The sequence below is a fragment of the Panthera tigris genome, chromosome E3 (assembly GCF_018350195.1).
Source record: "Panthera tigris isolate Pti1 chromosome E3, P.tigris_Pti1_mat1.1, whole genome shotgun sequence".
NCBI classification, from domain to species: Eukaryota; Metazoa; Chordata; class Mammalia; order Carnivora; family Felidae; genus Panthera; species Panthera tigris.
In genome coordinates this window covers 6,922,114-6,941,635 of record NC_056675.1, presented here as the reverse complement: position 1 = coordinate 6,941,635, position 19,522 = coordinate 6,922,114, and the positions used below count along the sequence as shown (strand labels likewise).

General features: G+C 40.6%; 1 protein-coding gene across 1 annotated transcript in view; it reads right to left on the bottom strand.

The window, feature by feature from the left end:
* The window catches only part of LOC102957670 (cytochrome P450 3A12-like), a 35,118-nt gene extending 15,925 nt beyond the window's left edge, over positions 1-19,193 (bottom strand). Inside the window, exons 1-7 of the mRNA XM_007081063.3 lie at positions 19,004-19,193; positions 14,169-14,262; positions 12,070-12,122; positions 9,727-9,826; positions 6,058-6,171; positions 5,712-5,800; positions 4,235-4,383 (exon numbers count right to left, since the gene is read on the bottom strand). Coding sequence (XP_007081125.1) covers positions 4,235-4,383; positions 5,712-5,800; positions 6,058-6,171; positions 9,727-9,826; positions 12,070-12,122; positions 14,169-14,262; positions 19,004-19,074 — 670 coding nt within the window. The 5' untranslated portion in view covers positions 19,075-19,193. The remainder of the gene's footprint in view (positions 1-4,234; positions 4,384-5,711; positions 5,801-6,057; positions 6,172-9,726; positions 9,827-12,069; positions 12,123-14,168; positions 14,263-19,003) is intronic.
* Positions 19,194-19,522: the final 329 nt, after the last annotated feature.

Below are 19,522 nucleotides of genomic sequence, written 5' to 3'. Positions count from 1 at the left end.
TGCAGCAGACCTAACCACAGAAACTCGGCAGGCCAGAAAGGAGTGGCAGGATATATTCAATGTGCTAAATCATAAAAATATGCAGCCAATAATTCTCTCTCCAGCAAGGCTGTCATTCAAAATAGAAGGAGAGATTAAAAGGTTCCCAGACAAACAAAACTTAAGGGAGTTTGTGACCACTAACCCAGCCCTGCAAGAAATTTTAAGGGGGACTCTCAGAGGGGAGAAAAGATGAAAAAAATTAAAAAAATGTATATATATATATAAAATACCAAAATACAAAATTTATATATATATATATATATATATGTATATATATATATATATATATATATATAAATGAAATGAAATATGAAAAAAAAATATATATAATACCAAAATACCAAAATTTATATATATAAATACCAAAAGCAACAAAGATTAGAAAGGACCAGAGAACACCACCAGAAACTCCAACTCTACAAGCATCATAATGGCAATAAATTCATATCTTTCAGTACTCACTCTAAACATCAGTGGACTCAATGCTCCAATCAGAAGACAAAGGGTAACAGAATGTATAAGAAAACAAGACCCATCTATATGCTATTTACAAGAGACCTACTTTAGACCTAAAGTTACGTTCATATTGAAAGCAAGGGGTGGAGAACCAACCATCATGCTAATGGTTGACAAAAGAAAACCTGAGTAGCCATACTTACATCAGACAATCTAGACTTTAAAATAAAGACTGTAGCAAGAGATGAAGAAGGGCATTATATCATAATTAAGGGGTCTATCCACCAAGAAGACCTAACAATTGTAAACATGTATGCTCCAAACGTGAAAGCACCCAAATATATAACTAATTAATCAGAAACATAAAGAAACTCATTGATAGTAATACCATAATAGTAGGGGACTTGAACACCTCAGTTACAACAATGGACAGATCATCAAAACAGAAAATCAACAAGGAAAAATGACACAGTGTGGCTTTGAATGACACAGTGGAATAGATGGACTTAATAGATATATTCAGAACATTTCATCCAAAAGCAGCAGAATACACATTCTTCTCCAGTGCACATGGAATGTTCTCCACAAGAGACCATATACTGGACACAAATCAACCCTAAGTAAGTACAAAAAAAAAAAATCGAGATCATGCCATGCATATTTTCAGACCACAATGCTATGAAACTCAAAATCAACCACAAGAAATTTTGAAAAGGTAAAAAATATTTGGAGACTAAAGAACATCCTACTAAAAAATGAATGGGCTAACCAAGAAGATAAAAAGGAAATTAAAAAGTACATGGAAGCCAATGAAAATGATAACACCACAGCCCCAAACCTCTGGGATGCAGCAAAGGTGGTCATAAGAGGAAAGTATATAGCAATCTAGGCCTTCCTAAAGAAGTAATAAAGGTCTCAGATACACAACCTAACCTTACACCTTAAAGAGCTGGAAAAAGAACAGCAAATAAAACCCAAAACCAGCAGAAGATAGGAAATAATAAAGTATAGAGCAGAAATCAATGCTATCAAAACAAAACAAAAGAAAACAGTAGAAGAGATCAATTAAACCAGAAGCTGGTTCTTTGAAAGAATTAACAACATTGATAAACCCCTAGACAGTTTGATCAAAAAGAAAAAGTAAAGGTCCCAAATAAATAAAATCAAGAATGAAAGAGAAGAGATCACAACCAACACAGCAGAAATAAAAACAATAAGACAATATTATCAGCAATTATACTCCAGTAAAATGGGCAACCTGGAAGAAATGGACAAATTCCTAGAAACATGTAACTATCAAAACTGAAACAGGAAGAAACAGAAAATTTGAACAGACCCATAACCAGTAAAGAAATAGAATTAGTAATCAAAAATCTCCCAGAAAACAAGAGTCCAGGGATAGATGGCTTTCCAGGGGAATTCTACCAAACATTTAAGGAAGAGTTAACACCTATTCTCTTGAAACTTTTCAAAAAAATAGAAGGAAAACTTCCAAAATCTTTCTATGAAGCCAGCATTACCTTGATTCCAAAACCACACAGAGACCCCACTAAAAAGGAGAACTATACACCAATTTCCCTGATGAACATGGATGCAAAAAAATCCTCAAGATGATACTAGCCAACTGGATCCAACAATACATTAACAGACTTATTCACCATGACCAAGTGGGATTTATACCTGGGATGCAGGGCTGGTTCAAAATCTGCAAAACAATCAATGTGACTCATCACACCAATAAAAGAAAGGACAAGAACCACATGATACTCCCAAAAGATTCAGAGAAAGCATTTGACAAATTACAGCATCCTTTCTTGATAAAAACCCTCAAGAAAGTAGGGATAGAAGGATCGTACCTGGAGATCATAAAAGCCATATATGAAAGTCCCACCTCTAATATCATCCTCAATGGGGAAAAACTGAGAGCTCTCCCCCTAAGGTCAGGAACAATACAGGGATGTCTACTCTCGCCATTGTTATTCAACATAGTATTGGAAGTCTTAACCTCAGCAGTAAGACTACACAAAGAAATAAAGGCACCCAAAGCATCCAGGAGAAAGTCAAACATACACTCTTTGCAGATGACGTGATACTCTAAAACCCAAAAGGCTTCACCAAAACCCTGCTAGAACTGATCCATAAATTCAGAAAAGTTGTACAATATAAGATCAATGCACAGAAATCGGTTGCATTCCTATACACCAACAATGAAGCAACAGAAAGAGAAATCAAGGAATTGATCCCATTTATAATTGCACCAAAAACCATAAAATACCTAAGAATAAACCTAAGCAAAAAAGATGAAAAATCACACACTGAAAACTATAGAAAGCTTATGAAAGAAATTGAAGAAGACACAAAAAGTGGAAAAATATTCCATGCTCCTGGATAGGAAGAACAAATATTGTTAAAATGTCAATATTTCCCAAAGCAATCTACATATTCAATGCAATCCCTATCAAAATGACACCAGGATTCTTCACAGAACTAAAAAAAAACAATCCTAAAATTTGTATGGAACCAGAAAAGACTCCAAATATCCAAAGCAATCTTGAAAAAGAAAACTAAAGCAGGAGGCATCACAATCCCAGACTTCAAGCTGTATTACAAAGGTATAATCATCAAGACAGTATGGTACTGGCACAAAAACAGACACTCAGATCAATGGAACAGAATAGAAACTCCAGAAATGGACCCATAAACATATGGCCAACTAATCTTTGACAAAGCAGGAAAGAATATCCAATGGAATAAAGACAGTCTCTTTAGCAAGTGGTGCTGGGAAAACTGGACAGTGACATGCAGAAGAATGAACCTGAACCACTTTCTTACACCATACACAAAAAATAAACTCAAAATGGGTGAAAGACCTCAATGTAAGACAGGAAGTCATCAAAATCACTGAGGAGAAAGCAGGCAAAAACTTCTTTGACCTTGGCTGCAGCAACTTCTTACTCAACACGTCTCCGGAGGCAAGGGAAACAAAAGCAAAAATGAACTATTGGGACCTTATCAAAATAAAAAGCTTCTGCACAGCAAATGAAACAGTCAGCAAACCTAAAAGGCAACCAACGTAATGGGAGAAGATATTTGCAAATGACATATCAGATAAAGGGTTAGTATCCAAAATCTATAAAAAACTTATCAAAGTCAACACCCAAAAAACAAATAACCCAGTGAAGAAATGGGCAAAAGACATGAATAGACACTTCTCCAAAGAAGACATCCAGATGACCAACCAACACATGAAAAAATGCTCAAAATCACTTGTCATCAGGGAAATACACATCAAAACCACAATGAGATATGACCTCAAACCTGTCAGAATGGCTAACATGAACAACTCAGGCAACAACAGATGTTGGCGAGAATGCAGAGAGAGGATCTCTTTTGCATTGCTGGTGGGGATGCAAACTGGTTCAGTCACTCTGGAGAACAGTATGGAGGTTCCTCAAAAATTTAAAAATAAAACTACCCTATGACCCTACAATTGCCTGACTAGGTATTTATCCAAAGGATACAAAAATGCTGATTTGAAAGGGCACATGCACCCCAATGTTTATAGCAGCACTATCTCAATAGCCAAATTATGAATTGTACATCTAAAAGAGGACCTATATGTTATGTGAAGTTATAGCTCAATAAAATTGTTGTAGGAAGGTAGGAAGGGAGGAAGTGAGGGAGGAAGAAAGAAAAGGAGAAAAGGAAGGGAGGAGAAAAATAGTAATCTACATACTATTTGAGAAGAAAAGTGGATCAAGGAAGGAAAATTTTAAGAGATTCTTCGTATTTTCCACAAAGGGATCTTGTGGGTTGTTGAGGGAATCAATGTTCACTCCAAAGGAGGTACCAGTAATCACATCCATGCTGTAGGCCCCAAAGATGCTGAGTAGGGAAAGAAAGACATGGATAATTAAAATCAGAAACTCTTTACTATCCCTATCCAACACATGCAGCGTTAGATTCTGATGCCCAGGCCACATAAGAGCCACACTTTCAGAACCACCTTCTGGATAATCTGAAGAGTCTATATGCCATCACACTCATTCATGAGGTATTCATGAGGAATTCGGCAGAGGCATCATGCTAGTGATACTGCTGGCCTTGTGCTAGGGGTGATGGGGACACTATGGCAAGTTAGACACACGTCTGAACTCAAGGAGCTCTGTCCTGAAGGAACAGAGACCCAAAGTCAAATAAATTACAGTAGTGTGTTTGCAGTATGGGCAATAGAAGGTAGATAAACACTGTGTCTGAGCAAGACAAACAGTGGAATAATTAACCTTTCCTAGAAGAGTCAAGAAAGGTAAAATTGATCCGGACCTTCTCTCACCACAGTATCTATGCTCAGAGCTGATTCCTCTTCAGCACATTAGTGAACAGCAACACCATGTTATGTGATGAAAGGAATGTTATCCCTTCTTCTCTACACTCCTGCTAAGACTCCTGAAAGACCCTTCTTCCTCAATTCCAGTGATCAGAGCTTTCCCTCAGGACACACTCATATCTGGAAAATGTAAGACCTAATAATGTTCCTAGTTAAAAAAATATATAGTAAATCACTACAAAATTTATTTGTGGGTTGCTATAGCTAAGTGATCATATGCCACCAGTTTTTCTAGAACAGTTCCTACGTACATCTGTTCATCGTGTATAATTTAAAAAAATATCACAGTTTAGATTATATAGTCACCCTCCTTATCCCATGAGCAGGGCTTTCTCTCTGCTAAGGTTGAAAGATGGACAAGTGGTCATAAAGTTAATATTTTTTTTACTAATATCCTTAACAAAATCAGGAAGGGGTTTAAGTCATTCTAAGTTCCACATGATAACTTCCCTGCCCCACTCAATGCCCACCAATATGTACAAAGTGCCTTCCCCTCCCACCATTCCATACCCTCTACACTCAACGATTTGATAAATTATGTTTCTTCTTTTGAAACGATGTATTTTTGTCTTCTAGAATATCCAAGGGGACAATCAAGTAGATAAATTAATCCCGCCTCATGTACACAAAAGAAGACCCTTTCTCCTGACTGCCCTGCCTTTTGAGGGGTGCTACCTCTTCTTGGGTGGCCCACTGGACTTGTAGCACCACAAGCCTACTTCTGTTTGTTCACTGGACTAACTCAACAGTGGGAATTTGGCTCTGTGGCAGCAGCTGGAAAGTGTCATGACAGAGCCAGAAGCCCAGCAGGTGCAGCTCTACTTACTCTTTCAAGGTGACAGGATTGCCTTTCTCTGCCTCCTTCCTCAGGTTCCTCACCAACACATCTCCATACTGGCCAATGATGGGGAACATCTACACACAAATACAACACCACCTGACTTAAATCCAAGAATCAAGTCCTAAAATTACACAGCTTTCATAAGCATGAAGCAATAGGGACATCTAATAACAAATCTTATCATGTCTCTTCCAGGACATGAAGCTAAAAGACCATTTTTAGGAAGCCCAAATTCAGCAAACTACCCCTAAGAAATGGACTGTAATCTTATTTCCTACCTGCCCACGGATGTATTCCTTAACTTTCTAATTGAAAACCCTCCCTTTCTTACCTCCTTGAGCTTCCCACTGGTGAAGGTTGGAGACAGCACTGTTCGTATTCTCTTCCATTGTTCATCCTCAGACAGAGAAATGGCACTTTTCATAAATCCCACTGGACCAAGACTCTAGCGTCAAAGCAAAAGACATTTTGCCTTATATAAGTTTTGAAGGTCTCAGGTTGTGGAAAATTTGTCAAATGGATAGAAATTATTCAACAATTATTTAGTGATTATCTACGGAGTAGCAGGCCCTATGTCAGATGTTCAACAGATATTTACACCAAATGCCTACCCATCTGAGAAGCTGAAAAACACATCCAGCCACTTGATGTGCTTTCCATCCTTTATATCCCAATCTCCTTTTTAGTGTAAATGTGTTTGGGGAAATCTGGTAGGGAATACTCCTCCAGGATAATACACAGTATTAACCCCTAGTCCTACCCTATGCAGAGTATAATTGGATTGGTAGATATAGCCAGATAGCCCTGGCAAGCTGCATGTTGCCTCAGACCAGTTCTGTCTTTGCATATGTCTGCAGAAGGAGCAACTCACAAAACAGATGTCTTGTTATGGTGATTAAAAAAATACCATAATTAACACTAAAAAGGTTATGAATCTATTTGCTATTCTGAAGAAATGATGCAGTTATGTGGATATCTATTCCCCCTGTATTTCCCCAAAGGGACAGAAGGAAAAAGAGAGAGATAATTCTTTCTCAGTTTGGGACTGACCTATCAGCCAACAAACTCGAATCTTTCTTCCATCTTCCAAAACTGTATTTTGTTTTAATACAGATATCTCTACCACCCTTTCATATTAAAAACTTACAAACTAGGAATAGACGACATCTTCCTCAACTTCATAAAGAGTATCTAATAACCCTACAGCTAACAACACCTCAATGATGAATGACTGAGGTGCCTGAGGCCAGTCCTGACTCCTGTCACTGGACTACACTACCACAAGGGTCCACAGCTAAATCCTGAAGCTATACACATATACACGGCCAGCATGGACTCTAGTCACAAGCTCTCACTGTCATGCACACACCAGTGGCTAGCCCCTGAAACCACCTGTGTGCTCAAAGTTGGTGATGGACCCCACTGGTGGCTCCAACCCTGTTTTGGGCATGTGCCTGCTTTCAGCACCCCCTCCAATGACTGTGTACATAGCACCAGTTCTGGCCACCATTCTGCTTGTCCCCTGGTGCTGGATCTGGTGGTGCTACTGAAGATCCCAACAGCCACTGTTGCCACAAGAACCTTCCACTACTCTTGCCAAGGATCATGCAGTTGCTGATGTTGTGGCCCCCAACTGCCTGAACCCATCATGCTCTCATGGATTATTTTCAATTATCCAGTCATACTGGGGAAAAAAATGAAAAGGGCTGGAAAAAAATGCCAACAGGACTTATAGGGTACCATCAAATGAAATAATATTCATATACAGGAGACCCAGGAGAAAGAAAAAGTGGGAAGACTGCTTACTTAAAGAAACAATGGCTGAAAATTTCCCAAACCTAGGGAAATAGATGGAAATCTTGGGACATGAGCTTAAAAGTCCCCAGTAAGATTGAATCCAAAAAAGACTTCACCAAGACACATTATAATATAATTGTCAAAAATGAAAGACAAAGAAAAATCTTGAAAGGAGTAAGAGAAAAGGAGCTCATCATATACAAGGAGGACACCCCTGAATCTATCAGGTGATTCCTCAGCAGAAGTCTTGAAAGCCAGAAGAGAGTGGGTGATTTATTCAAGAATACTTTACCCAGAAAAGAAGACCTTCAGAAACAAGAGATAAAACATTTCCAGACAATCAAAAGTGGAAATAATTCATAACCACTAAGCCTGCTAAAGGGAGTTCTTTAAGCCAAAAAAAAAAAAAAAAAGACACTTACTAGTTCCTAATGCTTCCCCCAGCATCAGGAACAAGACACGAATACCCACTCTAACCACTTTTATTCAACATTGTACTAGAAAACCTAGCTAGTGCAATAAGCAACACAAAGAAATAAAAGACATTCAGAATAGAAAGATAAAAATAGGATAAAAATAGGAGTGTCCCTATTTCAAGTGACATAATGTCAATGTAGAAAATCTTGAGGAATATAAAAAAGAACAACTCTGCATCTAATAAATGAACTAAGCTAGGTTGTAGGAAATGAGATCAACACAAAAACCAACCACATTTCTGTATACTAACAAGAACATGTCAAAACCTATTAAAAACACAATAATAATTTTAAGCACTCAAAGAAGGTGGGATACTTTAGGTATACATTTTTATAAAACATGTATGTTTTTCCTGTGCTAAGAGCTACACGTTGGTGAAAAAAATCAAAGAAAACCTAAATAAACATATAGTGTGTTCATGAATTGAGAGACATGACTTAGTAAAGACACAAATTTCTCCCAGATGTATCTATGGGTTTGAGGCACATCTTACGAAATCTCTGCTATTATGTACACATAGATAAGTTCTAAATTTGTATGGAAAGACAAAGCAGCTGGAAATCTAACACAATTCTAACAAAAATAAAATGGGAGGAATCACTGGACATATGTTTAGAGGTACTATATGGCTACAGTAATCAAGATAGCCTGGCACCAGTGCAGGAATAGATACAGAGATCAATGAACAGAACAGAGAATGAGACAGACACACACACACACACACACACACACACACACACACAGAGGCACCACTGAATTTTGATATTGGTACAAAAGCAATTCAGTGGAGGAAGTACAGCCTTTTCACACTAGTTCTGGAGTCATTAGACAGACAGTCAAGGGCCAAAAACAAAGATCTTTGACCTAAACTTCACATCTCACGATTAACACTAAAATTAACACAAAACAGGGGCGACTGGGTGGCTCAGTCGGTTAAGCATCCGACTTCAGCTCAGGTCACGGTCTCACAGTCTGTGAGTTCGAGCCCCGCGTCGGGCTCTGGGCTGATGGCTCAGAGCCTGGAGCCTGCTTCCGATTTCTGTGTCTCCCTCTCTCTCTGCCCCTCCCCCGTTCATGCTCTGTCTCTCTCTGTCTCAAAAATAAAATAAACGTTAAAAAAAATTAAAATTAACACAAAACAGATCACAGACTTAAATGTAAAATATAAAACTAAATGCTTGTAGAAAATCCTTGGGACTTAGGGCTAGGTGAAGAGTTTTCAAACTTGATGCCAAAGTCATAACCCATAAAAGGAAAAAATGAATAAACTGGTCTTAAGAAAATAAAAAACAATGTTTGCTCTGCTGAACACCCTGATACAACAAAAAGAAAAGCTACGCACCATGCCTACAAAAGAATAGTAAGAGGGAGACTTTTGGTGATGGAACAGCTCTGTAACGTGATTGTGGTGATAGATACACTAATCTACAAGTAAGATAAATGTTCAGACAGCAACACACACACACACACACACACACACACACACACACACACAAATGGGTAAACATAAAACTGCTGGAATCTGAATAAGCTCTGTGGCTAGAACCAATGACAAATTCTGCTTTGATACTGTCCTATATAGTTAAGCAAGATATTATCTTAGAGAAAACAGCTTGAAGGCCACATGACATGACACCTCCTGGGACAATTTCCAGTAAATCCATTATTATTTTGAAATAAAAGCTTTATAAATAACTATGTAAATTTAAAATAAATCCATGCCTACCCGCCGGTTTGTGAAGACAGAATAGCATTCTTTCACTAGTACTGTTTTGATCATGTCTGGATCTGTGATCGCCAACACTGGCTGCCGCCCATCATAAAACCTATGTCAGGAAAACAGAGCTGATTAAATTTAACGTGCCAGTTTCTGCAGTGGCAGCCACTCTTGGAAGTCCAGACTTTTAACCTGATGTTACCTAATCCATTCTCTGAGACCATGGTCAGAAATAACAATGGAAAATTTATTAAGTCTATGTGTGTACATGGCTGTTTCTGGGACTATTCTCCATAATTTTTTGCATGTTAAAAATATTTCAAATATTTTAGAAGTACTTCAAACATTTTGAATATTTTATATATTATCAAAAAAAGGTTAATAAATAACTGAAGGCAAGTAAATTATCTAAGAACAAAAAAATAATGAAAGAGACTCTACCCACTCAGTCACTAATAATTATAATTTTGAAGATATATCAAACACATGAAATGCACATAATACAATATTAGATGAAAATTGTAGGCACAGTGATCACAAACATGTAAGATGTGCCTGCAAATAAAGACATGAAATGCTCAAAAAGTGATGGCAAAATTATGAATCATTTCTTTGCCCTATTCTCTAAAATATGATTTCTGGTTACATTTTAAAGGAAGTATTATTTAAATATTAAAGACATATTCTTGGTAGCATTGACTGAGAAAATTTTGAACAAAAAACACAAAGAGAATAAAGTAATACAGAGAAACATTCACTTTAATGTTACAGAGTAATAATAGAGAGTAAAAATCACGTTAGGTATATTTACCTTTATTACTTATATTTCTTCTTATAGGTGGGTCCCAAGTGTGAGTCCCTTGGGCTCCATATAGGTGACAACCCTTAGTAGCAGGGCAAGTCCACTGTGACACATGTATCACACAAAGCTGACTCCTTATATGTGATCCATCCCAATTAACCCTGACCTCCTGACTGTCCATATGACCAGTTAATGGGAACCAGCCACTGGCATGAGGTTTAGATTATGCTTAATTACAGCATCCTCTGGCATTGTGTTTTCTACTACAAATCATTTGCATTTGTTAGAACAAAATGGAAGATTTTCCATAAGTCCCCTATTCTTCCTCTGATGTTACAAAGGAACTTCAAATGCTTTGTGATCAGATATAGAAATGGAGGAGAACCACTGCACTAAATGCTCCCCATCTGCAAAAAGTATTCTAAAACTCAGAAGGTTTCAGTGTGAGTCGAGTATACTTCGTGTTGAAGCAGTAATAGTTGTTACTGAAGTGGCACTTAGATTGGCTCTCCCATCAATCTGATTATCTTTCTTGGGTGATTTCCCACGTCTTATCCTGTTTGTTAAAAAACACAAGCGTGGACAAGGGACAGTGGTTTAAAGTTACCCTCTCTTTTCATGATCTCACAGCCCTAATACGACTTCTACTACCAGTTAAATTTGGATTCTTGCACCTCACCCCACATCCTCCAAATTCTGTGTTAATGGAGGATGGAAACCAAGAATCTGCATTTTTAACAAGCCCTCGTAGGTGGTCTTTATCCATAGCCAAGCATGAGAACCATTTACTAAATACAGAACTGGGGCCCACAATGTAACACTGACTCTAGCCAGAGCTGACCAGTACTGAACGTAGGAGGGACACTGGAGATAAACCAGTGGCAATCCAGAGATCTGTGTTCTTTCTATTCTGCCATGTTGCTTATGGGCCATACCAACTCAGCAGAGCACTATGGATTCTGAGGACTTGACCAGAGAAGATAAAGAGGTACAACACTGGCTGTGAGCAGCCCAGCACCACACTATACCTCTCACACTGCTTCAGCAAACCTCTAGCCAACCTCATTGGGAGCATCCACTGCAAGCCGCCGAGGCCATACTACAAAATCCCAAGTCCATCAGCCCACCAGGGAAACACTGTGCTCTGGAAATTTCCTACAACTCTTCCAGTCTATAGAATTGGAAAAGAAATACTTGACTATAGTTTTATTGGAAAGTCTTGGCTTAGTACTAAAATACAAAACAAAACAAACTACATACTTTCAGACAGAGTAAGAAAGAGCTGAGCAGAAATGGTTTTCCATTCTGTTTACAACAGCCCTTCTACCAAAAACACATATTAATCCAAACTATAAAGGATACCCTGCAGCTCTCCTGACCAGATTCATATTTGGACCTGTACACCTGGTGACACATGCATTCCTGGGAAGGGGAGGTTTCAGGAGCTTTAATTATGGGGCTTCATCCCAAGGGGCTCTCGACTGAAACTGTCCACACCATGAGGGCCTCATCATAAAAAGCCTATCACTGGAAATTTCCAGAATACTCACCCCCACATTCTTCCATATGTTTTAAAACATTTCTTGTCAAATTCACAAAAGCTCTGCAAGAAGAAAGAAAATGTATTATTAATCTAAATGTACTAAGCCTTACCTCTAATGGGCACAAAAAGGACCCAGATCATGTGAAATGTGGCTTACTACTTCTCACTGGCAGATAGAGGGAAGCTCTTATTCACACGCATCTTACGGGAAAGGAGAGAAAACAGAGACATGAAACGGAGAATTTCAAGTCCTTGAACTGACTAATACTGCTCATACTGAACATCTTACTTGTCTGTGAAGACTATGTAACCCTTGCCTTTCTGACATGTTTGGCTTGTGCATGAGTTGTCTCTAAATCTCATAACCATCTGAATTATTAACTTCAGGGCATCATGAGAAAACAGAAGCTGAGGGAAAGTCAGCATGGCCTGAACAACCCTCAGTTACCACTCTATTCATTGATCTCATGAGCCCTACTAGATTTTCAGTAGATTTAGGAAATTAAGACTCCTGTGCCCTCTTTCAGTTTGGCAGACTTACAAAGTGTAAGACATTTTGTTGAGTGAGAAAGTGAGAGATGAGTGGATGAATGACAAAGTGGACTAGCTTCCAGTTGTCCAGTTCTCACATGGAAAAGAGGGGATGATGTCACCCCTCCACAAAGGATGGTGCAAATTAAAACACTTGCTCTGAGCTTTCACTCATGTCACTTCAAAAAAAGAAAACAACAAAATTTCCTGTCTCTATGTTTCAGCTGTGATATTTGATGTTTTCACTTTACAAAGGAAGGTTCCAGAAATGTGCGTCTTGGGATGCATGTACTAAGGAGTTAATCTGGAAAAGTGGAAAGAAGATTACTGCTCTGTTGGAAAGGAAAAAGTCCAGTAAGTTCTTAACAATAACTGGACACTGAGAGCCAGGAGAGGTAGGATCTGAGGAATAAGTCTCAGATCTGCAGGAAAGGAACTCCAAGGCAGAGAGCAGCCTGTAATATAGACTCTGCCTGCTGGCCTTCAAGACATGAGCTCCTACCTTCTGTTCAGGAGCCAGGCCTGGGTGAGGCATCAGAGCTGGATTAGACACAGTGGCTCTACCAAAATTCAGTCTGTGTGTCTGCTGGTACATTCCATTCAGGTACATTAAGTCTTTAATAGTTTTGTCAAAGCATCTCTTTTCTAGTGATTTTGTATGAGTGGTTCTACCTTTGTGTGAAAAATAACATACACACATACACAACTCATTTAGAATTATAGTCTGAAAACAATAGATAAGCAATATACTGCCTCAGTTATACTCCCCCCTGCTCAAGTCACCCATAGGATGCCTTCTTTGAAGATACAGAGGTAAAGCCAAGAGCTCTAGTTCAACCTCTCAAATGTCAAAAGATGTCACAGGTGGCAAAGGGTGAGTTAGAGCCATGGAAACAACTATAGGGGTGGGGTGGGTTTTGGCCAGCTCTTGAGATAATTCAATTATGTGCAAATTACCCAAAAGTGAATCTTGGGTTGCCTAATAAACTGAAGTTCCAGAGACATCCAGGAAAACAAGGAGGCTACAAAGAGCTCATGCTATGAACAGAAAAGTCTGACTTTAGCATACAGAGCTTAATGAGCCAGTACCAGGGACCCACTTGATGCTTTTCTCCTAATACCAAGTACCATTATGCCTTCCTGGGAATCTGTACCTGCCAGAAAAAAAAAAAAAGCCTCTTTATGATGCTCACAAGCTAGAACAAAAAGTCCTGGGCTGAAGTGGCCAGAGAGCTGGACTGCCAACTGAGGGAAAACCTGAGGCTCCTAACAGCAGACAAGAGAGCCCTGAGCTATACCTGGCCATGTGCTGGGTAGGGCCTGTAATACCATTTCTGGAGAGTTTGAAACCCAAGACTTCCTCCTGAGGAGGATCATGTTTACTATGGAACTAAGCTGGGATTTGCAACCATAGTAAGCAAAAGAGGAGGCTGGGTGGAGACTATGACACCATTTCTGGAAAGTCTGAAACCTAAGAACTTCCTGCTGAGGAGGAGCATTTTTAATATGGAACTAAGCTGGGATTTGCAAACATAAGAAGCAAAAGAGGGAGCTGGGAGCTCAAACAGCACCCACCTGACGGTACCCCAGAGCAGTTCCCACAAAAGGCAGAGGTTTTGGCCCAGGAATTCCGAGCTTCTTAAAAAGTCCATGTGTGTAGGTCCCATATCTGTAAAGTGAAAGAGAAAGCAATGGTGAAATAGGTGTGGAGACTGGCCAGTCACTGATACAACTAGAACAGGTAAGAGAGGAGGTAACATGTAGTCAAGAAATAGTAACAGCAATCCAAACAGCAATAATTACATTCACTCATCATCTCCTTTCCCATCTCCACTGTGAGACCCACAAAGAATGATGATGATTAGCTAAAAGCAGCTGGAAACTTCACCATCCCAAATCCTAGACTGAACATTTGATAAATGCTTCCATATTGAGAGCTCCTACAAGGTTCATGCTGAATTCTTCCAGAAAATTCACTCATGCCTATTTAGTAAGTGACACTGCCATGACTTTGGAGCTTGTCACTCTCCAAAGAATGAGAAAGAGAAAATTTTTTTCCTGCTCGAATGATGATATTTTACTGAATATATCCACTCAATACCAGACAGTTACTGAGAGTCTACCAATAAAATGTTCTTAGCAGTTTCCTCAGAGAGACCTTTCTGCTTTTCCTTCATTGTAGTCCCTGTTGGTGTTTTGGATCAGGTCCTTCTTTTTAAATTTTTTTTAATGTTTCATAAACGTTTTTTTAAACGTTTTATTTTATATTTGAGAGAGAGAGAGAGAGAGACAGAGCATGAGCAGGGGAGGGGCAGAGAGATGGAGACAGAATCTGAAGCAGGCTCCAGGCTCTGAGCTATCAGCACAGAGCTCGACACAGGGGCTTGAACACACAAGCAGTGAGATCATAACCTGAGCCAAAGTCAGACACTCAACTAACTTAGCCACCCAGGCGCCCCTGGATCAGGCCCTTCTTAAGTCTATCTTCACAGAAGTCTTGAGCAACCACAGTGTTCTTATTTCTGTACAATGAAAACTGTGTCAAAGGCTCAACTGGCCTCACTAAAAAGTGAGATCCCATCAGGTCCACCCAAGTCTCTGTTGTCAGGCATTCTGGTTCTCTTCAGCTACAGAGAAGGGGGATTGACCCATATGTGCCCAAATGAATACCATATTAAAGGACCAGTAAGTAAACAATCCATCCCCAGGCTATTCTTCCCCCTGTGGAATCTGGTCCTCTGACCTGAGATACTCATCTGTTCAGCACACTGCAAGGCCCGCTCAATTTTTCAAGATGGTCACTAAGTTTACTGACTCTGTGCATCAACTATCTCAAAAGTCCATTACAGATGGTGCTCCCTAATACAGGACTGCCTGCAATTCATCCTTCAGGAGTTGCCTGTGGAATCCCACAACTGGGGGTTCTGGATCCCTGCAAGCCTTACTGTTAGGTGTTGCTGAGAAATAGCAGAGTGGAGGAAGGAGAGGCTGCCAACACCGTTTTAACCATAAACTCGCTAGGCCTACAGGGCTAACCCCATAGAGGCAAATTAAGAAAGTGGTGGGAAAGGATGCTAAGTAGAAATGGTTACATACCATGCAAGTGCTTTCAGCTAACAGATAGGGAGCCTTCACATACCTCCAGTTCATAGCAGAATACGTGTTATGCAACATAAAATGAATAAGGACAAAACGTTCCAGAGATGTTCCTCATCTCCTCTTCTAAGCTAGCATTTTAGACACTACAGGTACCAAGTATTTTGTGCACATCCAGCATTTCTAATATTACGTGATTAAATAAACCCCCCAAATTGCAGGAAAGGATATGTTTGAGGGACCCAGCAGAGAGACCTCAACCCGACCCAGCTGGATATTTAGATCCTTCCTCTAGAACATTTTGACACATGTGCACCAGATGTCAGAAGTACGGGTGGCCATCACCAACACAAAAAAATCAATTCTGGGAGCACCTGGGTGGCTCAGTTGGTTGAGTGTCTGACTTTGGCTCAGGTCATGATCTCATGGTTGTGGGTTTGAGGCCCGCATCGGGCTCTGTGCTGACAGCTCAGAGCCTGCAGCCTGCTTCAGATCCTGTCTCTGGCTTTCTCTGCCCCTCCCCCACTTGTGCTCTGTCTCTCTTGTCTACAAAATAAATAAACGTTAAAAAATTTTTAAAAAAATCAATTCTGGCTTCTGGACCATCAACATGCTAATTCAACTCCCAAGTGAGGCCAAACAATTGAGTGAATGTGTCAGCAACACTGGTCACAAGGCAAGACCTGGTCTAAACTCACAGGGCTCCAATACAATGCAGAGGTGGAGCTAGATGAATTTTTCTGATTCATTCCAGCTTCTCTCTTTTTGGTAGAGTAATGCTGCTGTTGGTACAAATGAAGGGGCTAACAGTAAAGTGACTCATTTTTAGTGCCTTTACATTGCACTGATAGACAGAGGGCCCTGTCTACAGCTACTGACTCTTGACTACACCAGTGTCTTTTAAGTATAACATACTGTTTGCCTGGTGGCAAAGACCAGTGACAGCCCCACTGCCAGATAGACCAGACACAGTATGACTCACATGGTATCCCTGTTCCCTGGCCCCAAGCAGATGAGATGCTAATCCTGTGGTCCTGTGATGACCTCCTGTGGGACCAGAACCAAGGAGTATCTCTGGAAGGTCTGCTATGAGGGAGGAATACTCTCCCACTCCATTCTGAGCCCTGGATGCCTCTCACATCAGCACAGGCTGTCTTACTACTCACCTGTGATGAGAGGTTAAAATAACCTGCTGGGCATTTGTAAACATATACACAACCTATATCATAGAAGTATGCATGTGTACACTAAATTCATATTCCCAACATGACTCTAGAAGGCTGAAGTTATTTATGCACCATTATAATCACAAAGGCTAAACTAACAGCTTCCTTTTAGACTTCAGAAAGAACAAGCTGGAAATAGTCTTATCTCAGTAAAAACCCTAGTATTAAAAAGAATGAAATTAAACCACATCAATTACATTTAAATGTCATTGGGACAGAACATGTTGTCACACCCAGCATTCCTAACCTTTCTCTCAGAAAATGAAAATCAGGCTTATATGTCCTATGTTCACATCCTCATGCCTTTCTATTCTTAAAGAAAGCGAAATTGAGATAGAGGTCAAATGGGACATAGAGGGGACCATTCCTACCCACAACTGGAAACTAAGTCCTTTCCCAACCTGCTTCAGGATACTGGGAAACCCACCACTGAAAGGAATTCCTCTGCTAATGATTTTTATTTTCCTCCTGTACTGTAACATAGAGGGAAAAAACATATTTAATATCCAAATTTGCTTTCAGGGCTATGTCTTTGCAGCCTGCTGGCAGATTTCATATTGAGGGAGGAAGAAATCTCTATACTGATGCTAAACTTCCCAGACACTAGAAGGAAAACCTGAAATGAATAGAATTTCAAGATTTCTGCCAAGTCTCTTCAGCTCTAAAGGTACTCATTTAGGGTAAGGAGTTCTGCATATTACAAGGTCGGGGAGTGGTCAGGAGAGGGGCACAGAAAAGAGGGAAGAGTCCATTCTGAAGAGGAAGGTGAGGCACATCCAGCCCCCCTGGAAGTCTGAGTGTACCAGTGATTTGTGTACATGATGCTTGGTGGTGGGAGGGAGGGGAGCAGGAGCCACCTGAGAGACACAAGCCCAATCCTTTTACACATGTCCTGCAGCAGACAAAGACCAGGAAGGTGAAGATAATGAGACAAGACCCAAGCTACTCCCTCTGCCTCCAGAATCCCCAGATCTTGGGATGGGGTGAGGACTCCACGGCACAGGGGTCTGTTGATCTTAATCTTCCTCAGGTGAATTTGCTTGATAGGTTTACTGTGGGGGACCGGGCCCCGGTGCCAGGCTGAGACTGGGTCAAGCAATGTTCCCTGTTGACTTAGCCAACCCGGTGGTTCCCCCTCCCATTCCCCCACTTTCAAGGGCATACGAAAGCCTTGTCAAGGCTGAGAAAGTTCCTGAAGCCTGTGGTCTGCAGGTGTTGGCAGTAATGCTACCTCCCTTTTTCTACCCCGAGTCAGATAGAAACAAACATGGGAATTGTGTTTTGCTAGCAATCTATCAACAAGGTCTTGTGACCCGTTCAGAAAGTTCACAAGGTACACAGAACTAAATGTTTTGGCTGGCAGTGATCATGTGAAACCTGATTATTCTTAGAACGACCTGATCCATAAGAGTCTTATATTATAAAAGATTGTGGGGGCGCCTGGGTGGCACAGTCGGTTAAGCGTCCGACTTCAGCCAGGTCACGATCTCGCGGTCCGTGAGTTCGAGCCCCGCGTCAGGCTCTGGGCTGATGGCTCGGAGCCTGGAGCCTGTTTCCGATTCTGTGTCTCCCTCTCTCTCTGCCCCTCCCCCATTCATGCTCTGTCTCTCTCTGTCCCAAAAATAAATAAAAAACGTTGAAAAAAAATTAAAAAAAAAAAGATTGTGTACAGCAACAATAAAGTCGTCACTTGGGCCATCAGCCCAGGGGACCCTCCTGTTCCCAAACTTTCTCTTCTCTTTTTTTCTTACATTCCCCTACCCTCAGGACCCTGACCTCGGTGTTTGTCGCGCCGGTCGCAACAGTTTACGTCCCAACTGGTAGTGAAACAGAAGATCATCCCAGGAGAAAATAATGTCTCTCAGCCCTCCTAGCTACAGAAATTGGAGTTGTGGCATGGGGGTACTCCTTTTGCAGATCTGGGCGAGGTCAATAATAACCCCTTATGTGTTTCTAGCTTGTTTGAAGCACCCAACACTTCAGGAACTTCCTTTTGTTAACTCTTCATCCACAGAACAGACAAGAAAAAGGGGTAGAGGTTGCTGATTAGCAATGTTCCAGAGGCGATGAGCCTGAACAGTTACTCACAGATAGAGGAGCACCAGGCTGGTAGCCAGGAGAAGCCAGGTTTCTATGGAAAAGCTTGGGAGCAGGTCCATGGCCACCTTCCCTCTGCCAATCTCCTCTACTCTCTTTCAGCAGTGTGCGCCAGTCTGTGCTGGCCTGTGCGTGTGGAGCTTTCCTTCCCACCAGCGGTGATTCAGTGAGGCTGGAATATATATAGTGAAGAGGGGGTGGGGCTGGAGCTACTGCCAGTAGAAGGGCCACTGGTGCTCCACCTGTAGGTGCTCTACACCCATGAGTGTTGGCAAAGCATCATGGACATTGCCAGTTTGACCTCCCTTGAGCCAATATTTTGTGGGAAATCAATAAACAACTCAATCAGTGTTATCAGTAATCCCAACGGTTACAGAAGTTCATGTAAAACCATTGTCCTTAAATCCCTAAGTTGCCCTTGTCACCATGACTGTCTGTACCCTTAAACACTTGAAACCCTTCACACAAGCTGGGTCTACTCATCTTTACCTATGTAGTTTCCTCTGCCTA